The sequence below is a fragment of the Rhinatrema bivittatum genome, chromosome 2, assembly GCF_901001135.1.
Source record: "Rhinatrema bivittatum chromosome 2, aRhiBiv1.1, whole genome shotgun sequence".
Lineage (NCBI taxonomy): Eukaryota > Metazoa > Chordata > Amphibia > Gymnophiona > Rhinatrematidae > Rhinatrema > Rhinatrema bivittatum.
In genome coordinates this window covers 526,999,650-527,026,440 of record NC_042616.1, presented here as the reverse complement: position 1 = coordinate 527,026,440, position 26,791 = coordinate 526,999,650, and the positions used below count along the sequence as shown (strand labels likewise).

General features: G+C 45.0%; 1 protein-coding gene across 1 annotated transcript in view; it reads right to left on the bottom strand.

The window, feature by feature from the left end:
* The window catches only part of SCGN (secretagogin, EF-hand calcium binding protein), a 146,771-nt gene extending 124,714 nt beyond the window's left edge, over window positions 1-22,057 (bottom strand). The window contains 2 exon segments of the mRNA XM_029590794.1: window positions 20,530-20,600; window positions 21,778-22,057. Of these exon segments, the coding sequence (XP_029446654.1) occupies window positions 20,530-20,600; window positions 21,778-21,847 (141 nt within the window). The 5' untranslated portion in view covers window positions 21,848-22,057.
* Window positions 22,058-26,791: the final 4,734 nt, after the last annotated feature.

Sequence of the window (26,791 nt, the reverse complement as noted above, 5' to 3'; positions counted from 1 at the left end):
GTGCAGTGCAGAATACTTTTTTGTCCACCCTACATCCCTCCCAAATAGGTCTTTTGTCACAGTTGGTATTTGACAAAACCTGAATTTTCTGAGATATTCACTCCCCAAAGCCCCAAAAGTGAGTAAATTGGCCCCACAATTAACTTTATGACTTGTTTTGCTTGTTTAAAACTCTTATCCCAGACAACATGTTAAAAAGTCATCTCTGTGTTCTATCTGTTATGGGACTTATTGTTTGAGAGTAATGCCTGCACTGCAAAATTCTGTTGAATTGAGATGAGATGAGGTGCGTTAAACTGTAGGGCAAGAGACAGAACAGACATAGACATTGAGGGATGTGGACTCATTTGAAACAAATGAGAAAAACAGGATGAATGAGGCCATTTTTGGTTAATTCCAAATGGAACAAATCAAAACCTGACACCCACAAAAATGCCCCCAAGTTGTTTGGCACTTTTGATTTTGTTTTTAAATAAAGAAAAGAGCCTCCTTGAAGCTCTGCAACCCCCTTCTTCCCTGAAAAAACAAACCAGGGCCCGGGGTGTGGGCCTACTCAGTTGGGCTGAGCCGGGCCCCTCCAATCCCCCTCCCACACTGTAAAAATCAAGACCAGGGCTTGGGCCTACCTGGTTGGACTGATCCAGGCCTCCCCGGACTCCTCCGATTCTACTTTTCCCTAAAACATTTTCTTGGCCTGTGACCTCCCTGGCCCCCATTTACCCCATCCGTGCACATTTACTTCAGTGCTCATGGTTTGTAATTTTAAAATAGTGCAATTATATTCATTTGTATCTGTTTTCACCATGGCCCTGTGCAAATCCTACTTTATATCTTTACATAAAGTCTTTCTGCCAATACATGCAAACCTACTGTGCTTTTCTGCATAGTACTTTAAACTCATTTACTTTCTATTACCTGATAGACATTTCAGTGGGGCATTAGGTTTTCCACATGAATAAGGAGAGAAATTGACTAATCTATGCTGTGTAATAAAATCTTATTTTCCTTTGCAAGTGTATATAAAAGTCACAATCACAATATTTTACTTGAAACCATCATGTGAAGACAGCACCAGTTCATTTTAAAATGTACTTTTCCTCTGACCCTCCAAGCTAACTCCTGAGTGCCTGTCTCACCCACATAAGCAATATGCAGTATATCAAATGCTACCCACCACAGGATGAAAACAGAACAGGCCTAGACTTATAAAGCTGGTAACTAAGCAGCTAATGCATAATAATCCATCTCTGTCTTTGTTGATTACTTAAGTGCTTCAGTGCAAGAGACAGCTGCGCTCCAGATCTTTTGTGATATTTCTGCAGCAGAGAACTGCTCATGAAAAGCAAGGGTTTTCTCAAATACATGTATTTATTTACGGTAGCTGCATGGTGCGTTGCCCAGGGCACGTCACAAGATTACAGGAAATGAACATACAATGGTACAAAGTCAATTGAACACAGGGCCAGTGCAAGGGGATTAGGTGCATTAGGCACCTTCTGCCTTGCGCCCCCCCCCCCCCCCCTCGGTCACAGCTCCGACTCCCATCTCTCGCGAGCGGCGGCCCCACATAGCTTGTGCCCCTAATGGTTGGTGCCCTAGACCTAGGCCTAGCTCGCCTAGTACTTCCGCCAGCCCTGAATGAACAGTGAGTTAAGGCAAAAAGGAATGGACGAACTAAGCCCACTTGAAGAGATGTGTCTTGAACTTTGTATGGAATATTACTAGAGATGTAGCCTATCGGATTTCCAGGTAGTAGGTCATTCCAATGAAATGGTGAAAGGAGAGAAAAAGCATGAAAGTGAGAAGAGGCTTGTCTAAAATTGTCTATTTCATAGCATTAAAGCATATTGTTCGTGGAGATGAGATGGAAGGGTGAGAAAGAAGGAAGTAAAATAATGCAAAGGGGCCGAGAAGAAGGAATGATGGAGAAGTGAATTGGAAAAGACAAAAGAAGGAGTATAAGAGTGCGGAAGGAGGGAGAAGATGGAAAAGAGTGAGCAACAAGAAGGGGAACATAGAGAGGAGAGTGACTAGGGGAGAATGCCCTTACAAACTCTTCTACACCTCTGGAATGCCCAGGGCTGATTGCATCCAGTGGTCTGCATATAACCAAGCTAATTTGGGTGGCTACTAATAATTTGGTCTGGCTGTATAACATTGAGGAAAATGTCAGCAGCCCTATTTTAGAGTGATGAATGCAATGAGTCTCTTATTTTAAAATTGCCAAATTGCTTGCATATATGCACAAGCAACAAAAAAAAGGGAGCACAGTTGGGGCAGGTGAGGGGTGTTCTGGGGTGTGGCCAACATTTACCACATAAATGCTGATTTTAAAACTGGCGACCACAGCATGCGTTGGGCTGTTACCAGCACATATTTACTTTTGTTCTTTATCAGATGTAAGTCTGAAAATAATTTGTTACAGCCAAAACTTACTGGGTGAGAGGTCTGAGTAAACTGGGGGGAGGGGGGCGTGCAGGCTGAGTAACCAGAGAGTTCTTGATGACCTGGAGATAGACTGGGCAAATTGGTGGACTAAGTGGTCAAACTGGTTATTTCCATCATGTGCGCATGTTTTAAAATCTTTTCACTTGCGCATTTAAAAGCCGACAAGTCCAATGGAAAGATATGCTATTAAGGTTTCCTTATGCAACTGCTTACTATTGGGAGCACACATATGTGTGGTAGGCATATTTTAAATAATATGTGCGCACTTGTGCAGGCAATTTAAAATTCAAGAGCTTGTGCACTTATTCCCACATAAGCGCATAGGGAGCTGCCCTCGCGCTCATTTTAAAGTTACCATCTTAAAGTACTGAGTGCAGCTCTGGTCACCAGATCTCATGAAAGAGATATTGGCAATGGAGAAGGTACAGAGAAGGGTGAGCAGAATGATAAAGGGGATGGAGCTGCTCCCCTATGAGGAAAGACTGAAGAGGTTAGGGCTGTTCAGCTTGGAGAAGAGAAGGCAGAGGAGGGCTGGAGTTAAATTTGCAGCATTAAAAAGTGTGCGCTGGGCACCCTACGATTTTCTACATCGGGGGTAATAGCTAATGGCCCTATCTACATGGAATTTAAATGTGAAGGGCGCTATCGGCTACAATTTGTTTGGGCGTGTGTTTTGGACGCACCAATCTCCTTATTGCATCAGTTGCTAGTCTAGCGCATCCAAAATGCACGCCCAGCTGTGCTTAGACCTGTGCGCTAGGCTGAGTGCACTTTACTGCATCAGCTCCACAGGGAGGCAAGTTCTTATGTTCTTATCACGTAATCACAGACTGATTCAAAGATTTTTCATATTTTGTACTTGTAGGAAGAAAAAGTGGCAGATTAAGTCAGCGGTTTTTGATATCTGATGACTTTTTTTTAATTAAATTGCTGGATATAGTGTTTGTGAACACATTCCCCTATTAGTTGGCTGAGTGGACGTGCTATGCGCTGCCAGGAAGAAGACCTGTGCTCCCCTTCTGGGCTGCGTTTCTGCTCCTCAGGCCGGTCAGGACTGCGGATGCCGCACAGGCCACGCTTACAGTCACTGAGGGAAGGAAGCCTCAGCCATCACTGAGCAATAGCAGCATCCAGCGGCCCGGGCTTAGGGTCCACATCCACTGATGTGGACTGATGTGGACTGCTGGGTCCACATCCGCTGGGTCACTGATCCGCTGGGTCACTGATGTGGACCCAGCGGCCCGGGCTTAGGGTCCACATCGGCTGGGTTGGGGGGGGGGGGGGGAGCTGCGATTTGTGGCCCCCAGCTGAGGACTGTCACTCTGATAGACAGGCTGAGCTGGGAGTGGGATATTAAAAAACAAAACAAAACCCAAAACCAGGGGAAATCTCCAGGTAGTTGTAAATGAAGGATCCCAGAGAAGCCAATTAAAGTGGAGCTGGAAGCCAAAGGAAGCAGCAGGAAACCCTCAGGCCAAAGAAATCCCAAACACTTTTCCCCCACATTTCTGCTCAACATGTTTTGATTTTGTTTTGTTTTTTTAAATTCATCATGTCTCCCTTTATATCGCCTGCTCATATGCACACCACTTAGTCTGCCCCAACAGGACATGTGCCCTGACTGCCAGGAGAGCTGGAGAGACGTTTTCTCTGAAATGTGCCTCGCCACCACTCCTTGGGTAGGCTGGGGATGCTGCAGTAGAGACGGTTAATCTTCCTGCCCTCACTAGGATCAGATGCGTTGCTTTTGTAAGGCACCTAACCCCCCCCCCCCATCAACCCTACTGGTCAATAGACACAACTTGATTCCTCTAAGCCCCAGCATACAGCCATGCAGGCCGTGTCATAACATTTTTTTTATCCTTCTGTTCCTTGAAATGCTTGTATTGTGCATTCTGAGGTTTTGCAGGGAAAAGGGCAAGGAAAAGATCTGACACCTGGAATGAACCAGAACTCTGAAATGAAAGCCAGACACACAAATTACATCTGTGTGGCCTATGTGCTGCGACTCTCTCTTGACCACATCTGTCTTATTTCAATGCCTGTTTCTAATCTTTCTGTCATGCAAAGAACGTACCACAGTAGAAATTAAATCTTAGTAAAGTCTTGTGGTTATTCATGTTAAACAATAACAATATCTTAAGAATTAAAGTATAAAAATGACACAAACAAATGCATCTTGTTTGCCAGAGCACTGCGATTGACTCTTTTAAGAGGGGAAAACCCCTGAATTTTTAAACAAATGGCAAACCCAAACTTATTTCCTTAAGGGTGACCTTCCTCTCCATTTTTTCTAAAAATGTTCACTTTGACAAGAAGTCCTATTGTACTTTTCGGAACTCATTGGCATTTTTTGTTTGATGTGGGACATATTCTTTTCTCTTCTGATTCTGCGGTCCAGTCTATAGTTCCCTGCTGAGAAAGCCAGGTAGTGCCAGGAGGATGTTCACCTTCTTCTCTCCTTTCATTCTGCCACTCTGTGAGCTATCAGCACCAAATGCAACAGCTGGATCAGTGCTCTGATGAGATCAGCAGTCTCAGGAATGTGGAAATGCAATGGGTTAGGGTTCTTTCTGTAAACACAGATATGCAGAGGAGTCAAGGCTCCTCCTGAGGACTCTGAGAAGGAGAGTGATGGGCCCAGTTCTTTCACTGGGATTTATATCTAGTTTCATACAGCCTGCAAAGAATATATACATATTGCATGTGATGGCTTGCTGCTGTCCCCAAGTATATTTCTGCCTGTTGCCTTTTCTGAGTTTCCAATAAAGGCTGCACACCCCTTGAAGTATGTCTGTGTCATCAACAACTTCAAATTAGTGAAGGATACCACTAACCACTTTCAGTACACTATGGAGTGAATTTTAAAAGGCTGGCACACACCGAAGCCGAGCGATACATGCAGAAATAGGGTGGTACGCACAACATGGATATTAAAAGGTGTCCACCTATGTGCATATATCCCGGTACATGCACAAAATATTTTTCTGAAAAGGGGAGGGGTGTGGCATGCTCTGGGCGGAGCATGGGCATTCCAGGATTTATGAATGAAACCAGCATGTAAATACTTATACGCACAAGCATGTGCTAGAGTCCCCTACAGCGTAAGTTTACATCTGCTAAGGTTGACATGTAAATCCTAAAACAAAATTCAAGCTAGGCTATTCAGTGGGGTTTTAAGGGGAGGGGCTAACAGGGTAAAAGAGAGGCCAATTAACAAGGGGGATGAGGAAGCCCTATCCTTTACCTGGGCAAACTGGGAACGAACTGGAGAAACTTGCAATTGCGTCAGCGTGGATGTCTTCTAAACTCCCCCCACTTAACGCAGTAAAAGGCGGCATTTGCGTGCACACAAGCGTGCATCCATATAAAATTGTGTGCATATGTACGTGTGACAGCCTTCTTTATACCATGTGCACATATATGCGCATATATGCGCATATGTTATAAAATGGCTCCACCCTTTGGTGCGAGCCAGCATACATGCGTAATGTGCGCCCACGTGGCTGTTTAAAAGTTGCTGTTATTATCTATGCATACTGTTTACTGAAGGTTAAAGAAGCAACATGGAATATTGAGTTGTTTCTCACTCTGAGGATATTTGTTTTATTTTCAGCACATATACTTGGGTTCTCTTGTGTGTAAGCAGATGTTAAATCTGATTTCTGATTTAATGGTTGTGGATGAATCCCCTGTTTGCATGTAGGTATTGGACTGTGTTGAAAAGGTAACTTTTTTTTTTGTACATATTAGCAATACTTAATAGTTACATAAACAGCAATATAAACAGTTACAGTTACATTATGTTGCTTTGAACTCAGTTGAAATCAAGATTTGATCATTTTTGCATGATTTTTACCACAATTACAAATTTGTAAGTAGTAATACAATACTCAGTGAATTTTGCTAAAGAAATGGTCTGATACTAAAGGACTAGTTCATCTACAGTCTACTTTGGCATTTGAAAGCAGCCTTCAAAAATTAAAATCTTGCCTTTAATTAAACTACTGTGCCTTGTCTTTCAAAATATTACCATGTTTGGAAAGAGTAAATCACTAGAAGTTCTGGACCCTTGTTCAAGATGGAAACTTCCAGAGGAAGTAGACATGTAAGTCTGTAACAAAAAAATGACAAAGAGACTGATGGCGCATAGGCTAACCAGTTTATTAAGGCATTCATCTGATGAATTCGACTGTTGTCCTTGAAATCTGATGCCTCAATAAATTGGTTAGTCTATATTCTATATTGATTAGAACTTAGTCTATATATTCGCTAGTCTTAAGGTACCACAAAGCACCTTGTAATTTTGTTTGCACACGATGTAACTGAAAGTAACACAAAAATTGCACAATTGTGTCAGGTGCATACTCGCCTCCTTTCAATTCCATGTTTCTCTTTAACCCCACCCTCCTTCCTCCCCCAACAAATTTCACTGTGAATGAAGCTCTCTGGCACAATATTATTCACAAACGCAGATCTTTATTGGATGAATATGGTCACAGCATAGGTCAAATTACAATACAAAATTCAACCATTAACTAAAACATTAGACTATTAAGCAATCTCTACAGAGTGACCATGCCCTTACCTGAGTTGCAGTTCGTAATAGTTCATTACGTATCATGCTAATGCAATATTCTGGTGCTGGGAATGCAGAGCCATCAAAGTCTCACCCCCCAATGATGTCCTGGTCAATAGTAAGATCAGGACTCACTAGTTAAGGATGCAGCTGGAGTACTGGGGGATAATCAGACCAATTTGGGCCTTCAAAGCCGAAGACATGACAGGCAACTTGTCTACTCTCTCACCCACCCATGCAACATGGTGGCAGGAGATACCCACTTGATATTCCCTGCCTAACTTTCATATTGTACATGCTATGTGCAATGTAGCATCTGTGGACCCTTGGGCTCAGACAAGACTGGCTCTACCTGCAGGTTCTCACCATAGGCAGGTGGACCCAGCAAAGCAAAGACTAGTCAGGACCTTCACTTATACCAGCCCACGTTCCCCTTAGGTTGAGCCTTTGGGTTCCGGGGCCAGCAGAATTTAAGTGTGGCCTCTCCTGGAGGCAGAAGAGGAAGTCTGTAGCTAGCTAGGGTCAGAGGCAGGCCGCAGTCAAACACATCCAGCTTCCAGGTAATGGTTAGAAGCAGGTGGTAGTCAGGCTTATCTGAGGTCCAGGCAATAGTCAGAGGCAGGTGGCAGTCAGGCATATCCAAGGTCCGAGCTGAGGTCAAAACCAGATATCTGTCCAAAAGAGGAAAAAAGGACAGATAGGCAGGGCAGACAGGCAAAGGCAAGAACAAGCAAGGAACGAAGATGAAATCAAGTTGGACAAGGACTGAGAAGAAGCTGGATGAAGACTGAAGACAAGCTGGAAAGCAGAGAAGCAATACACACCATTAGAGAGTTGCAGAGGCAAGTTGTTTCTGGAATGCTACCTTCTTATAGATCCATGGGGCTGAATTCATAATTAGGAGCCGTGGGGACTTTCCCACCATGGTCTCTTTATGTGCTGGCAAGAGGCATGTGTGCACCTAGGAAGACGCAGTGTGTCAGTGATGCCAGCATTCTACTGCATGGATAGCTGATGGCATTCTCTGTGCCAGGAGGTGGCATGGCGCGTCAATGGTGCCTCTCTGCATCAGGATGTGGTATGGCTGGCCAGTGAATAGAGTTAAGAGTAGCAGTTTATGGGGGCAGTCTGAGAACCACCAAGCATAACATTCCCTCCCCTAAAGCTCCCCTCTTGAGGCCTTGGGTTTACTGGGGTACCGATGGTGAAAGTTTTTTAAAAGGTTGGGAACCAATATGTTGGACGATGGCTCCCATGAATTTTCTTCTGGGCCATAGATCTTCCATGAGATTAAGTATTCGACATATCTGCCCCTCCTGCAGAAGTCCAGGATTTCTTGAACTTCATATATGGTATCTCCATCTGCAATTAACTCCTGGGGTTCAAGTGGCACTCTGGAGGGCCAAGAGAGCACTACTGGTTTGAGCAAGGACATGTGAAACATGCTCTGGATCTTTAATGTGGATGGTCATCTTAACTGGTATGTGACAGGACCCAGTTGGCGCAGCACAGAAAAAGGCCCAATGAAGCAAGGTGCCAAGCACATTGAGGAAAGTGAAAAGTGTAAGTGGTGGGCAACTACTGGTTTAAGCAAGGACACGTGAAACATGCTATGGATCTTTAATGTGGGTGGTCATCCTAACTGGTATGTGACAGGACCCAGTTGGCACAACACAGAAAAAGATCCAATGAAGCAAGGTGCCAAGCATATCAAGGGAAGTCAAAGGTGTAAGTGATGGGTACTTCGTCAAACATTCTCCCCTATCTTGAATCAGAGACCTGGCCTTCTTGAGGTATCTGCTGTTCAGGTTTGCCTGGGTGGTGGCTTTCTCAATCAACTAACTGGTCCATGCCCATAATTCATGCAATTCCTGGGCTGAGATCTGAGCCACCGGTGAAGGAATTGTCAAGGGCAATGGTAGAGAAGGCAATGGTTGTTTTCTGTAAACTAACTGGAAAAGGGAGAAGCAGGTGGCTGCGTTGATGTGATTATTACGGGAGAATTTGGCCCAAGGCAAGAGGGTGGCCCATTTGTCCTTATGCTCATTTACATATGAGTGGAGGAAGGTTTTAAGAGTACAGTTGGTACACTCTGCTTGCCTGTTGCCTTGCAGATGGTAGGCTGTTGTGTAGTCAAATGTGATACCAAACATTTTGCAGAGACAAGGCTAGTATCACACAATGAACTGAACTCCTATATCTGGTAGTATGAGCTTCAGCAATGCCTGTAAGTGAAAGACATGGAGGGTGAAGAGACAGGCCAGATCCAAAGTGGAAGGAAGACCTCTTGATGAGATGAAGTGTGCCATCTTGAGGAAATGATCAATCACCAACCATATCATAGTGGCGCCATTAGAGATAGGGAGGTCTGCGATAAAATCCATGGAGAAGTGGGTCTAGGGTTCCCTGGGGGCTGATAACAGCTGTAACAGCCCCCAGAATCAGCCATGCAGCACTTTTTGCTGTGTGCAAGGAGGACATGAATCAACATAGGCCTTGACATCTTGCTTCATTTGGAGTCACCAATAGTACTGTTGAAGCAATTCAAGGGTTCATGACTGCCCAGGGTGTCCTTCAACATGGGAGTCATTGGCCCATTTCAAAACTTTCTCATCCAGTCTGGAAGGTACCCCATCTTTCCTGGAGGGATGGGCACCATAGTGGTCAGGAATATCTTAGTTGGATCGATGATGTGCCTAGGAGGTTCTGGGACAACCTCAGTCTGGAAAGAGCGAGAGAGGGCATCTGCTTGTAGATTCTTGAGTGCTAGGTGGTAACATAACTCAAAATCAAGGCAAGCAAAGAACAAAGTCCAACGAGCCTGTCTCACATTGAGCAGCTGAGCTTGATATAAATGTTTGAGGTTCCTGTGAGCTATGTATAGTTTGACTGCTAAGAGCTCTCAGTCTCCAAAGCTGTAGTTGCATTTGGCTGGGGAGAACTTCTTAGAAAAGAAGGAACATGGCTATAATACCCCTTCTGAAGTGTGTTGGCTGAGCATAGCCTTTAACCTCAGGGTAGATGCATCTACCTCTAAAATGAAGGGTCATGTTGTGTCCAGATGACATAGGCAAGGCTTGCCAGTGAAGGCATTCTTTAACTTTTGGAAAGTCTCGATAGCCTCTGGTGGCCACTCTTTGGTAATGGTGCCTTTGTGGGTAAGGACAATAAGGGGGGCTGCCAAGGTGGAGTAATTTGGAATAAACTGGTGTAATAACTAGCAACCCAGGAATCTTTGTAAGGCCTGGAGCCCCATGGGATGAGGCCCATGGAGCTTTTATCTTGGTAGGATGGCTTTTACCTTGGCAGGATCTATGCAGAATCCATCTCATGAGACTATGTACCCAAGGAAGGGGAGCTCCTCTTGTTCAATGACACATTTTTCCAGTTTGGGATAAAGATTATTTTCTCAAAGGCATTGCAGATTAATGCAAACATGTCTTCAGTGGGAACTCAGGGTTTGAGAAAAGATCAATATGTCATCTAAGTGGATAGCAGAAAGTGAAAGATCTCATTGACCATTTTCTGGAGAACCACAGGGATGTTGCAAAGCCCAAAGGGCATGACCAAATACTTGTAATGTCCATTGCGAGTGTTAAATGTCGTTTTCCATTCATCACCAGCCTTGATGCGGATGAGATCATATGCACCCCTGAGATCCAAATTTGTGAAAATCTTGTCTCCCTGTGGGCGGTCGAAGAGTTCTGCTATTAGAGGTAATGGATAACGGTCCTTCTTAGTCCATGCACTGCCTGAGAAATCCATCTTTCTTTGCAATGAAGAAGACCTCATGCTCTGCCAGGGAGGAGGATGGGTGGATAAATAATCCTTATTCCAGATTCTCCTGAATGTAGGCAGACATGGCCTGAGTGCCTGGGAGAGACAGGGGTAAACATGTCTATGTGGAGTCATGACTTCTGGGGCAAGCATAATGCTGCAGCCATACACGCGATGAGGAGATAAGACTTCAGCACTCCTTTTTGAAAAGACATCCTTATAATCCGCTTACTGAGGCGGAAGTCCTGGAAGTAAGGAAGCCATGGTCACTGGACGAGGAGGTTCTACTGGCACCAAGCAAATCAGCTTTTAAAAAATAAATAAAAGCGATTTTCTTAAGTTATCAGTTTGTTTCTTAATATGATTTCACCATTTCATAAGCCCCTAGGTTTTACCCTCAACTTATCCACGGGTGACAGATAAATGTTGATTTTGGGGCCCAAAAAATACCCTCGACTTATACATGAGATCGACTTATACATGAGTATATACACTAACTTACGGATCAAAAGCTGACAGTGATTTCAGAACATTGTTGGTGCCTTAGGTCTCGAGATGTGTGAGCTATTTGAAGCCAAGGAACACATGTGCTACCTGCTGGGGGGAAATTTCTGAAGGTGATGTGGGCCTGGATGTCATAACTGATCTGCTAAATGAAGAGAAAAGGATCACACTCAGGAAGTGTTGGCATACAAGTGCTGGGGTGATAAGGTTGATTCTTGCCTTCTCAAAGGGTTGACTCAGAACCTCCAGATTAAGATGCTGACACACTGACTGCTGTGCTAAGAAGGCTCTGGGCCCCCGATACAGAAGTCCAGTATTAATTGCTCATTACCCATGCTGTCCAAGATAAATTACAAAGAACTGATTGAACAACAGTCAATATTTTCACAAGCTTATTACTGTTAAAGTAAGATGATTGGGTTCACTTACTTCTGCTGCCTGGGTACATGTCCGATCAGGCATACCTGAGCAGCCTCAATGCAGAGCAATGCGGCATATTTAACTACTGAGCCTGCAGGTAAAATTGACCGCAATAGCATAAACAGCAGGCATGTAGGAAGACTGACTCTAAACTGCCTGTATCTTCTGATAATAGGCAAGTAGAAGATGCATATACATTAGAAATACAACTAGTAAGCATGCCAGAAGTCTAAAAATAACATTGCATGCAAAATAAAACTATATATGAATGAAGAAGAAAAGGGGGGGGGGGGGGGAGGCTGTCAGGTGCAGGTAGCTGGTTCAGCTCTCACTGCTGCATATGGGTGCCAAAACACAATGCTCAATGTGAGTCATGTCCCAGGCTCACTGCACATTGTTCCTGTCCCTGCCCTCTCAGCATGAGTGTATGACAGTGGCTGAAAGGACTCAAAAGCGGCGAAGATGAGGCAGTGCTGTGTGAATTTTATGTTCTACGTAAAATGGGGGCCTGGCTATCCAGGACCTGAATGCAACCCATTAATTACCACACACCAGGGCTCATGCTGTAGCTAGCAGGAAAGGAAATTAATGATTATGCATGTCCTCGGAAGAGAAATTCTACATGTTTTGGAGCCACTGCTAGTGACTCATTTGCAAAGCCTGGGCACTGGCCTGCATCTGATCATCAGTTAGCGAGCAGCCTTAATGCAAAGGGATGGAAGGTATTTAACCACGGAGCCTGTGGCTAAAATTGACTGTAAAAGCTTGAAGACCAAGCCTGCAGATAGAGTGACTCCAAACTACCTGTATGATCTGAAAGTTAAGCAGGGCAGTGGATGCATTGAAATACAAATAAATGTACTTAACATGTCTGCATTCCAATGCTGGCAACCTAAAATTGAGATTATACCAAATAAGAATATATAAGAATACGGTATAAGATTTGCCATACTGGGTCAGTTGAAAGGTCTTCTGAAGCCCAGCATCCCACCTCCAACCATGGCCCAGGAGTGAGTCACATCCCAGGATTACTGCACATTATCCCTGTCTCTCTCAGCCTGGGTATGAGACAGAGGCTGAAAGCACTCAAAAGAGACTCAAGACAGCGAAAAGGAAGAGTTGCTGTTCACATTGCATGAGTTGTGCAAAATGGGGCCCCGCTGTTTATGCCTTGCGTTAATCCCTTTAATGAACATGCTCCAGGGCTCTGGCTGTATCTAGAAAAGAGGCAATTGATTGATTGCACATGTTCACCGCATGGAACTCCTGCACATTTTGGTGTCACCCCTGGTGCCGCTTGTTGCCGTGAGGCACTGAGTTAAAGCCTAGGTGCTGGTCTGTATATGAGCCTTGGTCAGTGGAAACTTTCCATGACACGTGTCTCCTTTAGGCTTTACAGCCTGAATGCTTTGCTCTGCAATTTTTTCTTTTTTGAGTGCACTGCCTAAATGGAAATCTATCACCACAGCCGCTAAGTGTGCTAGGAATATTCTGGGATACCACTGAGGTGGGAAAGAGCTGTAGCATGCTGCACCATCAAAAGCCGACCTTAAATTCACCTCCTATAAGCATAAGTTGAAGATAACAGGAGTTGGAGGGCATACGGTGGGAAGGCAAAATTAGCTGGCAATCAGAACCTATGACTGGAAAGGGTTGTACTCCCCTGACCAACACTATACCAGCCAACATGCCCCTGGGCAGCTTGCATCCAACATCTAGATGACATGGCTGCAAGGCCCGACTTCCCATACTGTGCAGAAAACACCTTAAAAGGCCCCCCTTTCTTTTTTTTTTTAAATTATTTAGCAGGCACGCAGCACCTCAACAAGTGGCCAAATGCCCACCTCAGATGCACGCTTGGTCGAACAACTCTCACCCCCATGCCTAAGCAGAGAAACAAGGCTACAAGCCTCATCCTCTTGAGGTACAATGCAACTGCCACAACGAGGCCACTGCTTGAGTAAGGAAGCCATAAGGCTGAGCATCATAAGGCCGAGCACCTGCTCCAGGTATCCACCCCCATTAGAAACTGCATCCATCCTTCTCCATAGCTCCCTCTCCACAATCCAGGGGGTGCCTCGTTCTCTGTCCCAGCCCCTATTCTCACTCTTCTGGAAGCCAGGAGAGATGCCACACCACCCAGAAACGTGCCATAGCCTACGATTGCCCTGAATGACATGCACCAGCTCCCCCCCACAGGCTGTGGGCCTCCATCTCCTACAGGCCTCATCAATGAGCAGCACAACCTGAAGATGCATACTGGCAGCTGCCCGATGGGTCACCACCTCATCAACGGGCACACATCTGTACCAGCTCCCACAGAAGTCTTCTGGTCTTGGCCCCAACCACACACTCGTCGCTAGCTCAAGAGGTGCAATTCTCCATCTCATCAGCGCCTAACAGAAGACCCGCTACATGCAGCCGCATCCTCCCTCGTGTCTATGTCCCTCCTCACATGACACAGCACCTGAACAGGCCATTTCCACGATCCCACACTGAATGTACACGTGATGGGGTAGGAGAGTGAAGGCAGATCTCTTCCTAGTAGAGAAAAAGAGGCAAAGAATGGGCCCGATTACTGCAGGAGCAGGGGTGTCAGCCCCGCACAGGAGAAACGAAGAGGTTGCAGGCTCTAACCCCACGAAAAATGTGCTGCTACTGTGGCAAAGACCCATGGGGGTTCCCTGCACTTTTCCATCCACACGCCGCAGGAGCAGGAGGAGGCCTCAAAACAAAGAATGGCAGACTGGAAGGCCATCTGTCACAACTCTCATTTTTTTCTGTTTACTGCAGCACTGCAACAATGGCTGTCTTTTTCTGCAGTGCATCCTGGCTGCGAGCCTATGGCCCACCTGCCACCTGCCACCTGATGTGATCCTGTTTCCCGACAGAGTGCAGCCGGGAAACAGGCTGCACTCTGCCTGCAGCCACCTGATGCAGAGTGCAGCCTGATGCAGAGTGCATCAGGCTGCACTCTGATCAGGCTGCAGAGTGCAGCCTGATGCAGCCTGATGCAGGCCACCTGATGCAGAGTGCAGCCACATCAGGTGGCTGCAGAGTGCAGCCACATCAGGTGGCTGCAGAGTGCAGCCACCTGATGTGATCCTGTTTCCCGACAGAGTGCGGCCTCATAAAAATGAGGCCTGGTTGCTTGGACACAAGTCTGATGAACAGGCCAACCTTGACCACCCTGCATGAAGGAGGAGGCCAACCAGTGCAAGATGCTAACCTCAGCTTTCCCTGTTGCAAGCCCACTCAAAACCAAATTTCCGCCTTCATGTATCACACCTGAAACTGGATAAGAGGAGTCTGCTGGCACAAAGGCACGTCAGCAAATGTGCGCTCGCAAGCCGCAGGCCCGGCTGTAGAGAGAGAAGAATCCCTGATTCAATTGCCTTAGCCCTGGCAGGCACACAAACTGGGAACAGTATGGTGCTCAGCTGCAGGGTCCCCCATCAGCTCGGCCCAAATCTTGTCTGCGCAGCCCAGGTAGGCCCAACTGGGCTGGGGGGAGGGGGGAATAGAACCAAAAGTGCACAACCTTACCAGGCCAAAAAAACACCAAAAGAAGAGGCTGGTGGGAGGACTGTTCCTGCATTAAATTGAGCTCACTGGCCCTCCCACCAGCTTCTGTACCCATCCTCGGAGGTGGAGCACCTCCACTGTTTTGGACTTCCCCCCTAACCTGGGGTGGGGGTTGGCTCCTTTTCCTGAAAAAAGTAGTAAGACATCACCACCTTTACAGAGCAGTAATGAGTTTCATTATTTAGTTATTTAAAAAATCCCACCTCCAATTAATTCCAAGTTAATGACTTATAACTTTTGAACATTGGGACTGAATGAGATTTATTTTTGTCTATGCTTGGTTTCCTTCCTATCTTTCTGCACTGAAAAAGGATGTTCATGTTTTTCATGAGTCATGCTCTGAATTGCATACAGAAAAACTAGTAGCTTATGCATTGACTTTATAACTTGAATCACTATTTTGGGGGAAAAAAAACCCATACCTAAGGTTTATCTAGAGTTTATTTAGGAACCATCAAACTGATTATTTTATTGAATGACATTTTTTTTTGGCATCAAACTATTATATATGTATATGTATGTGCATGTATATCTATATACACATATACAGTATAGTAATTGGCTTTCGTTCACACCTTTTCATTGTAGTTCAAGGCAATTTACATTCAGGTACAGTATATATAAACCCTCTGGGGACAGGGAAATACCTACTGCCAATGATAAGGTGGAGCTAAATCATAAGAACATAAGACTTGCCATTTTGGGTCAGACCAAAGTTCTATCATGCCCAGTATCCTGATTCCAACAGTGTTATGAACTCTGCCCGTGGGTCTCCCCGCGAGCAGGCTCACTTATCCACGCTGTTCTTCTCCCGACGTGGCAGGACGCCGCCGTCGGGCCTCGCGTGCGGCTGGAGCCGCGGTCTTGCCTGCCCACGCGGCCCGGAGGCCGCCCTGGATCCTCTTCTGCTCCGCGGTCAGAGCCGCGGCCCTCCTGCTTCTCTCCACAGGGCTGGGACCGCCCCCAATGCTTCCTCCATCTTCGCGGTGCTAGGCCGCAAGCCCCGGTGCCATCCGGTGGCTGGAGCTGCCCCTGGGGCTTCCTGCAGCGGCTGCAGCCGCTGCCGACATCAGGGCCTGCTCCTCAGGCCCTGCTTGCGTGTGACGCACAGAAGCTGTGCAGGCCACTGGCCATGGTCCTGCACAGCCCCTGTTTCCTGTTCCTTAGGCGCCGGCGCACCTCTCTTCAACATTTAAAGGGCCAGACACAGGAAGTGTCCTGGCCCCACCTTTGTGACTGTTTCCTGTACCAGCCCTATAAAGGGCTGCTCCGTGAGTCCGTTCCTTGCCTTGCATCGTGGTGACTTCGCTCTGGAGGCTCCTGCCTGCCAGAGCCTTTGTAAGGTCTTCTAGTCTTGTGGAGCTCCTTATCTTGTGATGTCTTCTCTTCTTGCCATGTCATGTCTTCATGCCTGAGGTCCTCGTCCAGGTGTCCTGGTGTCTTGATCTTCTACATTCTGGTGTTCCTGCCTTCCTGGATGTTCATTCCTATGTCTCGTCTTCAACGCTCCTGAGTCTTCTGGTCCTGTGGGCCGGACTCCCTTGGACGATGTCTTTCCCGGGTTGGAGTGGCCTGCAGGTGGACAGATGTCCTGTGCTCTTGAGCCGTCATGTCCTGGATCTTTCCTGCGCTGTCCTGTTCTCCTCGTTGTCCGTGACCAGTCTGCAAGGGCTGTGTAGGGCGCGCAGTGGGACAGGGTGGTCCACGACTCAGTCCTGCAGGTGGCCTTAGTAGGGCGCCCTGAGAGACAATGCCAATGTCTGCCTTCCTTGCTTCTTGTCTCATCTGGATTCCAAGTTCCTTGCTGTGTCTGCACTTCAGCGTCATGTTTCTGATGTCGTTGCATCGACCCTGGTCTGGGATGCCGTCGATCGACAACTGGTCCGTGATGTCTTCGCATTAGCCTTGGTGTCAAGTCTCATCTGCGATGCCATTGCATCAATCCTGGTGTCACGTCTTCATAGTCCTGGTGTCATGTCTTCAACCCAAGTCTTCGTGCCATGTGATGCCGTCGCATCAACTCAAGTCTTCATGCCATGTGATGCTGTCGCATCAACCCAAGTCTTCGTGCCATGTGATGCCGTTGCATCAATCTTCTTGTCTTCGTGTCAAGGTCCGTCTGCCCTCAACCTCAGGCCAGGCCTGCTGCTCCATGCTGCTCGCAGCAGGTCCGAAAGGGCTCGGAATGGTCGGAGGACCATTCAACTTCCAACATCCTTGGATGTTGGCCTTGGGAGCTTGCCGGCCTGGCGGAGGGTAGACCATCAGCCATGTGGAGCCACTGTGGAGCCCTGAAGGTCTGGTCCAGGCCGAGGCCCATGGGCACACTAAACCACCAGAGTATAACAAACAGTGGCCAATCCAGGTCAGAAATACCTGGCAGGATCCCAAGGGGTAGATAGATTCCAAATTGCTTATCCCAAGAATGAGCAGTGGATATCTGCAACTCCTCCTTAATAATGGTTTATGGACTTTTCCTCCAGGAACTTGTCCAAACCTTTTTAAATGCAGATACATCAATAGCTTTCACCATATCCTCTGAATGAATTCCAGAGCTTAATTATGTGTTAGTAAAAATGTTTTCTCTTATTAATTTTAAATGTATTACCTAGAAAGTTCATTGTGTGTCCCTAGTCTTTGTATTTTTTGAAAGAGTAAACAATCAATTAACGTTTACTCATTCCATTCCACTCATTATTTATAAACCTCTATGATATCTCCTCTCAGCCATCTCTTCTCCAAGCTGAAGAGTCCTAACCTCTTTAGCCTTTCTTTAGCCTTCCATCCCCTTTATTAGATATTCTCTGTTTTATTCTCCATTCCTTTCCTAATAATCCCTAGCATTCTATTTGATTTCTTGGCTGCTACTGTACACTGAGCAGAAGATTTCAACATATTATCAACATTGATGCCTAGATCCTTTTCCTGATTGGTGACTCTTAATGTGGAACCTTGCATTGTATAGCTATAATTTGGGTTACTCTTCCCTAAGTGCATCACTTCGCATTTGTCCATATTAAATTTAATTTGCCATTTGCATTCCGAGTCTCTCAGTTTTGCAAGGTCCTCTTGCAATTTCTCACAATAATCTTGTGATTTAACAACTTTGAATAATTTTGTGTCATTGTCAAATTTGATCACCTCAATTGTTGCTCCCATTTCCAGGTCATTTATAAATATACTAAAAAGCAGTGGTCCCAGAACAGGTTTCTAGGGCACTCCACTATTCATCTTTCTCCATTTTGAAAATTTACCATTTAGCCCCACTCTCTGTTTTCTATCTTTTAATCAGTTGGTAATCTGCAATAGGACACTGCCCAATATCTCATGACATTTTAATTTCTTAAGAAGTCTCTTATAAGGGACTTTGACAAATGCTATCTGAAAATCCAGATACACTATATCAATTGGCTCACCTTTATCCATATGTTTATTTATGCCCTCAAAAAAAAGTAACAAATTGGTGAGACAAGATTTCCCTTGGCTAAATCCATGTTGGCTTTCTCCAATTAAACTATGCTTATCTATATGTTCAGAAATTTTGTTCTTTATGATATTTCCTACCATTTTGCTTAGCATGGACATCAGACTCACTGGTCTGTAGTTTCCTGGATCACCCCTTGATTCCTTTTTAAAAATTGGGATTACATTAGCAACCCTCCAGTCTTCAGGTACTATAGACGATGTTAAGGATAATTCACAAATTTCCAATAGCAAGTCCATAATTTAATTTCTCAATTCTTTCTGCACTCTGGGATGAATACCATCTGGTCTAGCTGATTTGCTACTCTTTAGTTTGTCAGTTTATCCTAGTACATCTTCAAGGTTCTCTGAGATTTGTTTCATTTCCTCTAACTCATCATCTTTGAATATCATTTCTAGCATGGGTATCTCTCTGAACCACAATAAAGCCTGATGAAGTGGTCACAAATAACTGATGGACATTTCTCTTACATCTTCCTCAGTGAATACTGAAGCAAAGAATTCATGTAATCTCTCTGGTATGGCTTTGTCATCCCTAAATGCCCCTTTTATGCCTTGATCATCTAATGCTCCCAACTGACTCCCTAGCAGACCTTTTACCTCAAATGTACCAGAACATTTTTTTATTATGAGTTTTTGCTTCCATGGCAAGCTTCTTTTCAAATTCTCTCTTTGTCTTCCTTAACAATACTTTGCATCTAACTTGCCAGTACATATGTTGTTTACTGTTTTCTTCATTTGGATTCCTTTTCCATTTCTTGAAAGATATTCTTTTAGCTATTCTAGCCTCTCTAACCTCTCCTTTTAACCATGTTGCTAGTCATTTAGATTTCCTTTCACTTTTTCTAATGTGTGGAATACATCTAGTCTGTGCTTCCAAGATGGTATTTTTAAACAACGTCCATACCGGATCTAAACTCTTAGATCAGTTGCTCCTTTCAGTTTTTTCCTAACCATTTTTCTCATTTTATCATAGTCACCTTTTTGAAAGTTAAATGCTGTCACAGTAGATTTCTTTAGTGCCATCCCTCTACTTATTAAGTCAAATTTGATCATGTTGTGATTACTATTGCCAAGTAGCTTCAACACTGTTACCTCTGGCACCACACCCTGTGGTCCACTAAGGACTAGGTCTTGAATAGTTTCCCTCTTATTGGTCATTGTACCAGCTGCTCCATGAAGCAGTCATTTACTTAATCTAGGAACTTTATCTCTCTAGAATATCCTGTAAATACTGGGGTAATTGAAATCATCCATTATTACTGTGTTGCTGTTTTTGTTAGTTTCCCTAATTTATTTCAGCATTTCATTGTCTGTTTGTTAATTCTGCCCAGGTTGATGGTAATACAACCCCCACTGATATTTTATTTCTCTTTTTACCTGGAATTCTATCCATAAAGATTCAATAAATAAATAAATTAATTAATATAAATGGATCAGTGGAATCTGTTACTTTTTTGTTTATATCTCATGATTCCTAGGAGTCAGAAACAGGTCCAAAAGTAAATGACCCATAATAAATACATATTTATGGTTTCACATGCATCTGTCATAAACTGTCTTTATCTGAACGAGAACCTGTTGCTAGGAAAGAACAAAAGCTTATCTTGTATGTCATATTGATTTCTAAGAAAACCTTAGCTTGATGACCTTAAAGGCACACATTAGGCAGCTTAACCTCTGATAGATATTCTCAGCTAGTGAAATATGTTGTTGTGCTTATTAGTACTTACATCAGTTCCCAATTTCTTCTGCAAGTGCCAAAAGAAATCATGAAGTTGTTTTCCTTCTATGTAGCCATTATCTAAATATAATTTTAAAAAATGCACATAGTCAATATTTTTGCTCAGGGGATTCCTACATCAACAGTTCACATGCAACCATTTTTAGTTTCTAAAAACTGTTCAGAAAACTGTCACCACATCCCATGTACAATGAATCTGTCCTCTCATTTAAAAACATCTTATAAATTCAATATCCCACAATATCTCTAAATAAATTATAAATATCAGCAAATGCCAATTTTCCAATTTTATTGATGTTACAAAGTTCCTAATTTACAAGGAATATACACTTTTACAATTTGAAGACTTTATTTCCCAGTTTTCTAATGTAGTCCGGTATTCCTGATTTACTTTAGGGGAGGAAAGGTAATAGTGGTGGTGGTGGGGAGGGGGGTATGGGCAAATGAGAGGTATAATTGTCATGACATCATTTATATTGAGTTAATTGTTACAACAATTTGGCATTTTTAGATACCCTGAACACTGAGTCAGGCACAACACTACCTATTTTATGTTCAATACAGTGTAATAGCTTTCCTGTCAAATTTACTTTGATTTAAGATATAACAACGAATATATTTGTATTTGCTTAATCATATTTTCACCCATAATGCGAATAAATCTGAATATGCTGACCTAGACTCATCTTCTTAAATTATCCCACTAAAAATAATGTGAATATCGCCCTAACCTCTAATAAGTTCTTCACACAAGGAAAATGTATTTTAAAAAGGTGTATATACCCATTCACTATTCTATATGCTGCTTTACACTGCTTCCGCCCCTTCCTTCTTCTCAGTTCTCCAGTGAGCAACAGTTTAAAGCTTTAATCGCACACCGAAAAAAATAAATTATTACAGCTCTGGAAGGAATTATCTTGGAATGTGCCCTTTTTTAAGGTCAAAAGCTCAGTTCAGATTTAATTTTCCATATAATGCATTGCACTGCTCTTGTGGGGGGAAAATGACTTCGTCTCTAACCCTTGGATCAAGACTATAATCACAGCGGTAGCGTTTCTGAAAGTTTCGTTTGCATCCGCTCGACAAACACAGCGTTGAAGCGATTAGGAGGGAAGAAAGCACAGGTTTTACTGTTTACAGGTTCCAGGCTATCCATGTTCTTAGTTGCCCTCATTCCCGTGCCAAACAGGCAGCTCTTGGACTTCTCCCTGATCTTCAGTCCGGCGGGAGCACTTACCGTCGGTATCAAAGTGCTGCCAGCTCTCGAGGAACGCTGAGGCGTCCAGTTTCAGGAAAGAGCTCTCCATGGTGCTGAAAGCGAGACCGCGGCTCGAGGGCAGGAAACTTCGGCAGCAAACTTCACAAACTCTCTTTTCTCGGCTTTTTTTTCCCCCCTCTCCCTATGGCCTTCAGTTTAATCTCTTTCTCCCTTCTCCCCCGTCGTATGCACCGCTTCAATTCCTGGATGGAGACTGGTGCGCGGCTGGCGGCTAAGCAGCTGCTTTAGATGCGCTGGAGTGAGGCTGACTGTTGGGTTTAGATTACACAGGGCACAGCACCCGGAGTCACACCCAGGCGCGCCTGCGCATTCAGCAAGGTGGAGTCCGAGACTCTTTGGATGTTGAGAAGGGTGGTGAGGCTGCACTGCTGTTCCACGGCAGGCAGGTACTGGCATGGCATCTTTAAACCTCTTCACTCCCTTCTGCTCACATGATTTGTGTGCCTTTTCAAACTACTGACACTAAGCAAGCGGAAAATAGCTAATTACTGCAAACTCATTGGTCTACCTCTCTTCTCCACGTCTGTGACCTAGTAATCTAGAAAAGCAATTTATAGTTCATACAGGTTATGGTGGGTCCTGATGAGTAGATCTTTGGAGACAGAAGTGGTTCCTCTGGGAATGAGAAGGGTGGATATAGTCCCTCTTCATAAAAATGGTAACAAAGATGAGGTTGGAACTATAGGTCCTACTAGAGAAGGTTGAAACTATAGTCATACTAGTGGTAAGAAAATTCATTGGGACTCTACTGAAGGAAAAAGTAGTGACAAGGTGCAATTGTGGGGGAATGGTCTTGAACACAGTTCCACCACTTCTTTTCAGACTTTTCAGACAGAGCAACAGGACTGCACTGTTCTAGCCTCTCCTCTCTAGGTAGCCTGCAGGAAAGCAAGGGATGAGCAGACAGAGTAGAGAGCAGACACTTCACCCCATACTGTTCTGACCATTTCCCCTCCTGTTCTTCAGGGAAGAGGAGAGGAGAGTGTGAGTCTGAAGCAGACCCTGCAAAACACATAACAGACACAGAAAGGTTGAATTAGCACACATTTTAAACTTGTGAGAAGTAATGCCAATTTTCATGGCTTCAACCTTGGTTATTATGCTATAGAGTTCTGCCACCTTATTTCTAGGACCTAAGGCAGTAAAACAGGGCCAATGGTGTAAATCTGTTCTGGTAGGCAAAGGGCAGCTGGAGGCTGAATGCTGGTGGGGGCTGTAGATGGAGGATCAATTGGAAAAAGAGGAGAAATGTTTGGGAGAGAGTTTTTGGCCCCACCTCCTCACACAGGTCACACCTGGCCATGGCCTCACTCCTGCCCCCTTCCCTGCTTCACAGTTCCACTTCCTATTTGTCTACAAATTAAAAACCTGGATAGTGAACTATCTACAACCCAGTGGGTTGTGGGATCTGAGGTACCATGCTTTTACCAGAGACAGATCATATCGAACATAAGAAGTGCTATGCTGGGGCAGACCAAGGTCCATTGAGCCCAGCATCCTGTCTCCAACAATGACCAGTTTGGATCACAAGTATCTGGAAGATCTCAAAAAGTCGATCTAGTTCTTGTTGCTCACTCTCGTGGATAAGGATGCCTCTCCCAAGTCTTTCCGGCTAATAATTGTTTACATAGGCATCAGAAAGGGGGGGGATACAGGGGCCATAGACCCCCCCAAAAATTTGACCTACTTGACTCCTCCTCTCTCACTTTTAAATTGTCGTGGGGAGGGATTTTCTAAAATTTAAAAAAAAAAAGCTTGCATTGGTGGCAATAGGACAGTGCTTGTTGTTATTGTCCCTCAACTTACTGCCTGCCTGCCCTGGATCTCATCACTTACTATTGATTCAATTATGCAGGAAGAGGAGAAGACAGGAACTTTACAGAGCCTTGGGTGCCTCATTCTTCTCCTCCTCTTCTCATTCCAGGTGTAAGTATCTTGCTTTGAATGACATTATTCAAAGAACAACACTGGGGCCCCAGTAGGGGAGGAGGAGGAGAAGAATGAGGCATCAAAGCTCTGCAAACTCCTGTCTCCTCCTCCTCTTGTGTAATTTCATCAGTGGTTGAAGTCGAGGGAGGTCCAAAGGGCCACTAGCAAAGCCCATCTTGCTCACAGCTGAAGACAATAGTGGCATGGTGGGCCTCGAGTGGAGCCCATCCTGCTAGTGGCCAAGGAGCATGAACACAAGAGAGGCCTGGGAGACCCACCTGCAGGTGATGAGAGTGATGCGGCTTCAGTGTATCTACGAGTAGAATGCCGGGAGTTTGTGTGTGTGTGTTTGGAATGATTACGCACAGGAGGTTTTATGATATGTGATTTGGAGCCTGAATGAGGGGTATATGTCAGAGGGATTTTTTGTAGGTGCATGTTTGTGTGGGTGAGAGGGAGCCCATGTGTCAGACTGTGTGTGTGTGTGTGAGAGAGAGAGAGGGAGTCTATGTGCAAGGATGTGTGAATGAGCATGAGAGAGAAGAAGCCTGTGTGAGGGTGTCTGGATGAGAAATAGCATATGTGGGTGTGTGCATGAGGGACAGGAAGCTTGTGTGAGGGTATGTGTGTAAGAGAAGGACAGAGAGAGCCTATATGAGAAGGTGTTATGTGCAAGAAAGAGACGGAGCCTGTATGAGGGATGTGTGTGTGTGTGTGTGTGCAAGAGAGAGAGGGAGCAGGTGTGAGGGGTGTGTGTGTTTGTGTGAGAGAGGGACAGAGAGAGCCCATGTGAGGGTGTGTGTGTGTGTGAGAGAGAGTGGGACAGAGGGAGCCTGTGTGAGGGTGTGTGTGAGAGAGGGTCAGAAGAAGCCTATGTGAGAGGGACAGTTTGAACCTATATGAGGGGGTGTATGTGTGAGAGAGTGGGACAGGGGCCTGTGTGAGAGGCTTATGGGAGAAGGGTCACATTCTGGAATTGGAGGGCTGAGAGATGGAGATTGAGGAAGGGGTTGAGCCTGTAGGGGGAGGGGAGAGATGAAGAGAGTGGCGGAGTTAAGAGCTTGAGAGGGCAGAGTGAAAGGGGTCTGGCCAGGGGAATAGGGAGAGAGATTGGAAGAGATGCTCTTATAGTGCAGTTCTAGGGGAATTATGCTCAAAATATTTAAGACCTCATCTTTGAATAATAACTTTTCTATATTACATCTTAAGTTAATTACTCAAAGACTGATATATATTGTGTTATTTTGACCAATATAAAATTTGTAGAATTTTAAAATTTTGTGCACATAATTCTCTCAGGAGTATTCTGTCATCTTCTCTCTTCCTATATCCAGATCCCTTACTCTCCTTCCTCTCCAGACCCAATGTATGAAGGAGTATGATAGCTGGGGGCAGAGCTGGAGGCAATTTGTATCACCCCCCCCCCCCATCCCAATCCAAAAGGCATTTCGCCACCCCGATTGTTTATGGACTTTTACTGCAGGAGCTTGTCCAATCCTCGTTCAAATCCACATATGCCTGTCACCTTGATCATGTCTTCTGGCAACATATTACAAAGCTTCATTGTACACCGAGTGGAAAAGTACCAAACTTTCTATTATTTGTTTAAATCTGCTTGTTGTTAAGTTTCATGGAGTGTCCCGGGGCAGTAGAATGCCATTTTGATTGGGGGGGGGGGGGGGGAGGGCAACCAAGCTGCAGTCCAGTTTTGCTCCCAACTCTGCCACAAGCTCTGCCCATATTTCTACTGCCAACATATTTTACATTACTTTTACAGTTAATGTCAGTCTATCTTATATACATCCTTTGCATAAATCACAGAGTATAATTATTCATTCCCAGAACAATTAAATGCTTGATGCTAGAAACCCAGACATAGTGATAAAGGAAGAAACAACAAAAACAAAATTACTAATAGAAATGTCAGTACTAAAGTGACTATTTGTGAACACAGACCGCCCCGACACACACACAGCCCTCTAACAATGTGGGCAGAGCAGGATATTTTCCCCTACACCTCAATACAAAAAAAAATCTTCTGATGTCATCTAAGTAACAGACACACAAATTTCCTCCACTACAAGGTACATTGTGAAAAAAAAAAAAAGCATTCAGCATATATGTAGCAAACCTGCGACACTACAGAAGCACTAGTTCAGAAGACTCCAAAAGCAACAAATTTATCTGTGATTAGGCAGCACTGCAAATATTACACTGGGTCCTTGTACACCATTACACCTCCATTTGAGAAAACACAGGGGCGGATTTTAAAAGGGTTACGCATGTAATCACGAGTACCCGCTCCTGTGCACGCTGAGCCTATTTTGCATAGGCCCGGTGACGCACACAAGCCCCAGGATGCACGTATGTCCCGAGGCTTGAAAAAAGAGGCAGGGAGTGGGTGGGGAGGAGCGGTCCAGGGGTGGGGCGGAGGCAGGACAGAGGCCTCCTGCACAGTGGCTGTGCCGGGGGATCGCACACCGGCACTTGGCCGGTGTGCGCAACCTACGCCTGCCGAGAGGCAGGAGCAACTTATGGAATAAGGTTAAGGGGGGGGGGGGGGGGGGTTTAGGTAGGGGGAAGGTGGGGGAAAGTGGGGGGGGGGGGGGGGGTGGAAGGAAAGTTCCCTTGAAGGCTGCTCCGATTTTGAAGCGGCCTCAGAGAGAACAGGGAAAGCCATCGGGGTTCCCCTAGGGCTCGGCGCGCGCAAGTTGCACACAAGTGTGCACCCAGGATTTTATAACATGCGCGCAGCTGCGCACACATGTTATAAAATCTATGCCCACGTGTACCTCTTAAAATCTGAGCAAGACTGCTACAGAACCCTACAGAGAAACTACATGCTAGCAGAATACTTCACCTTAGTCACACATGGAAAATGACCCTCAACAGATACAAAATAAGTGATCACAAATTGCAAGCAGAAATATGCATTACAGACAAAAACTAGAATAGTAACCTCATGAGACACCAGTTGACCACTCCTGTGCTAGCTGAATGCATCACACTGGAGAACACAGACATACCCTCACCAAATACAGGA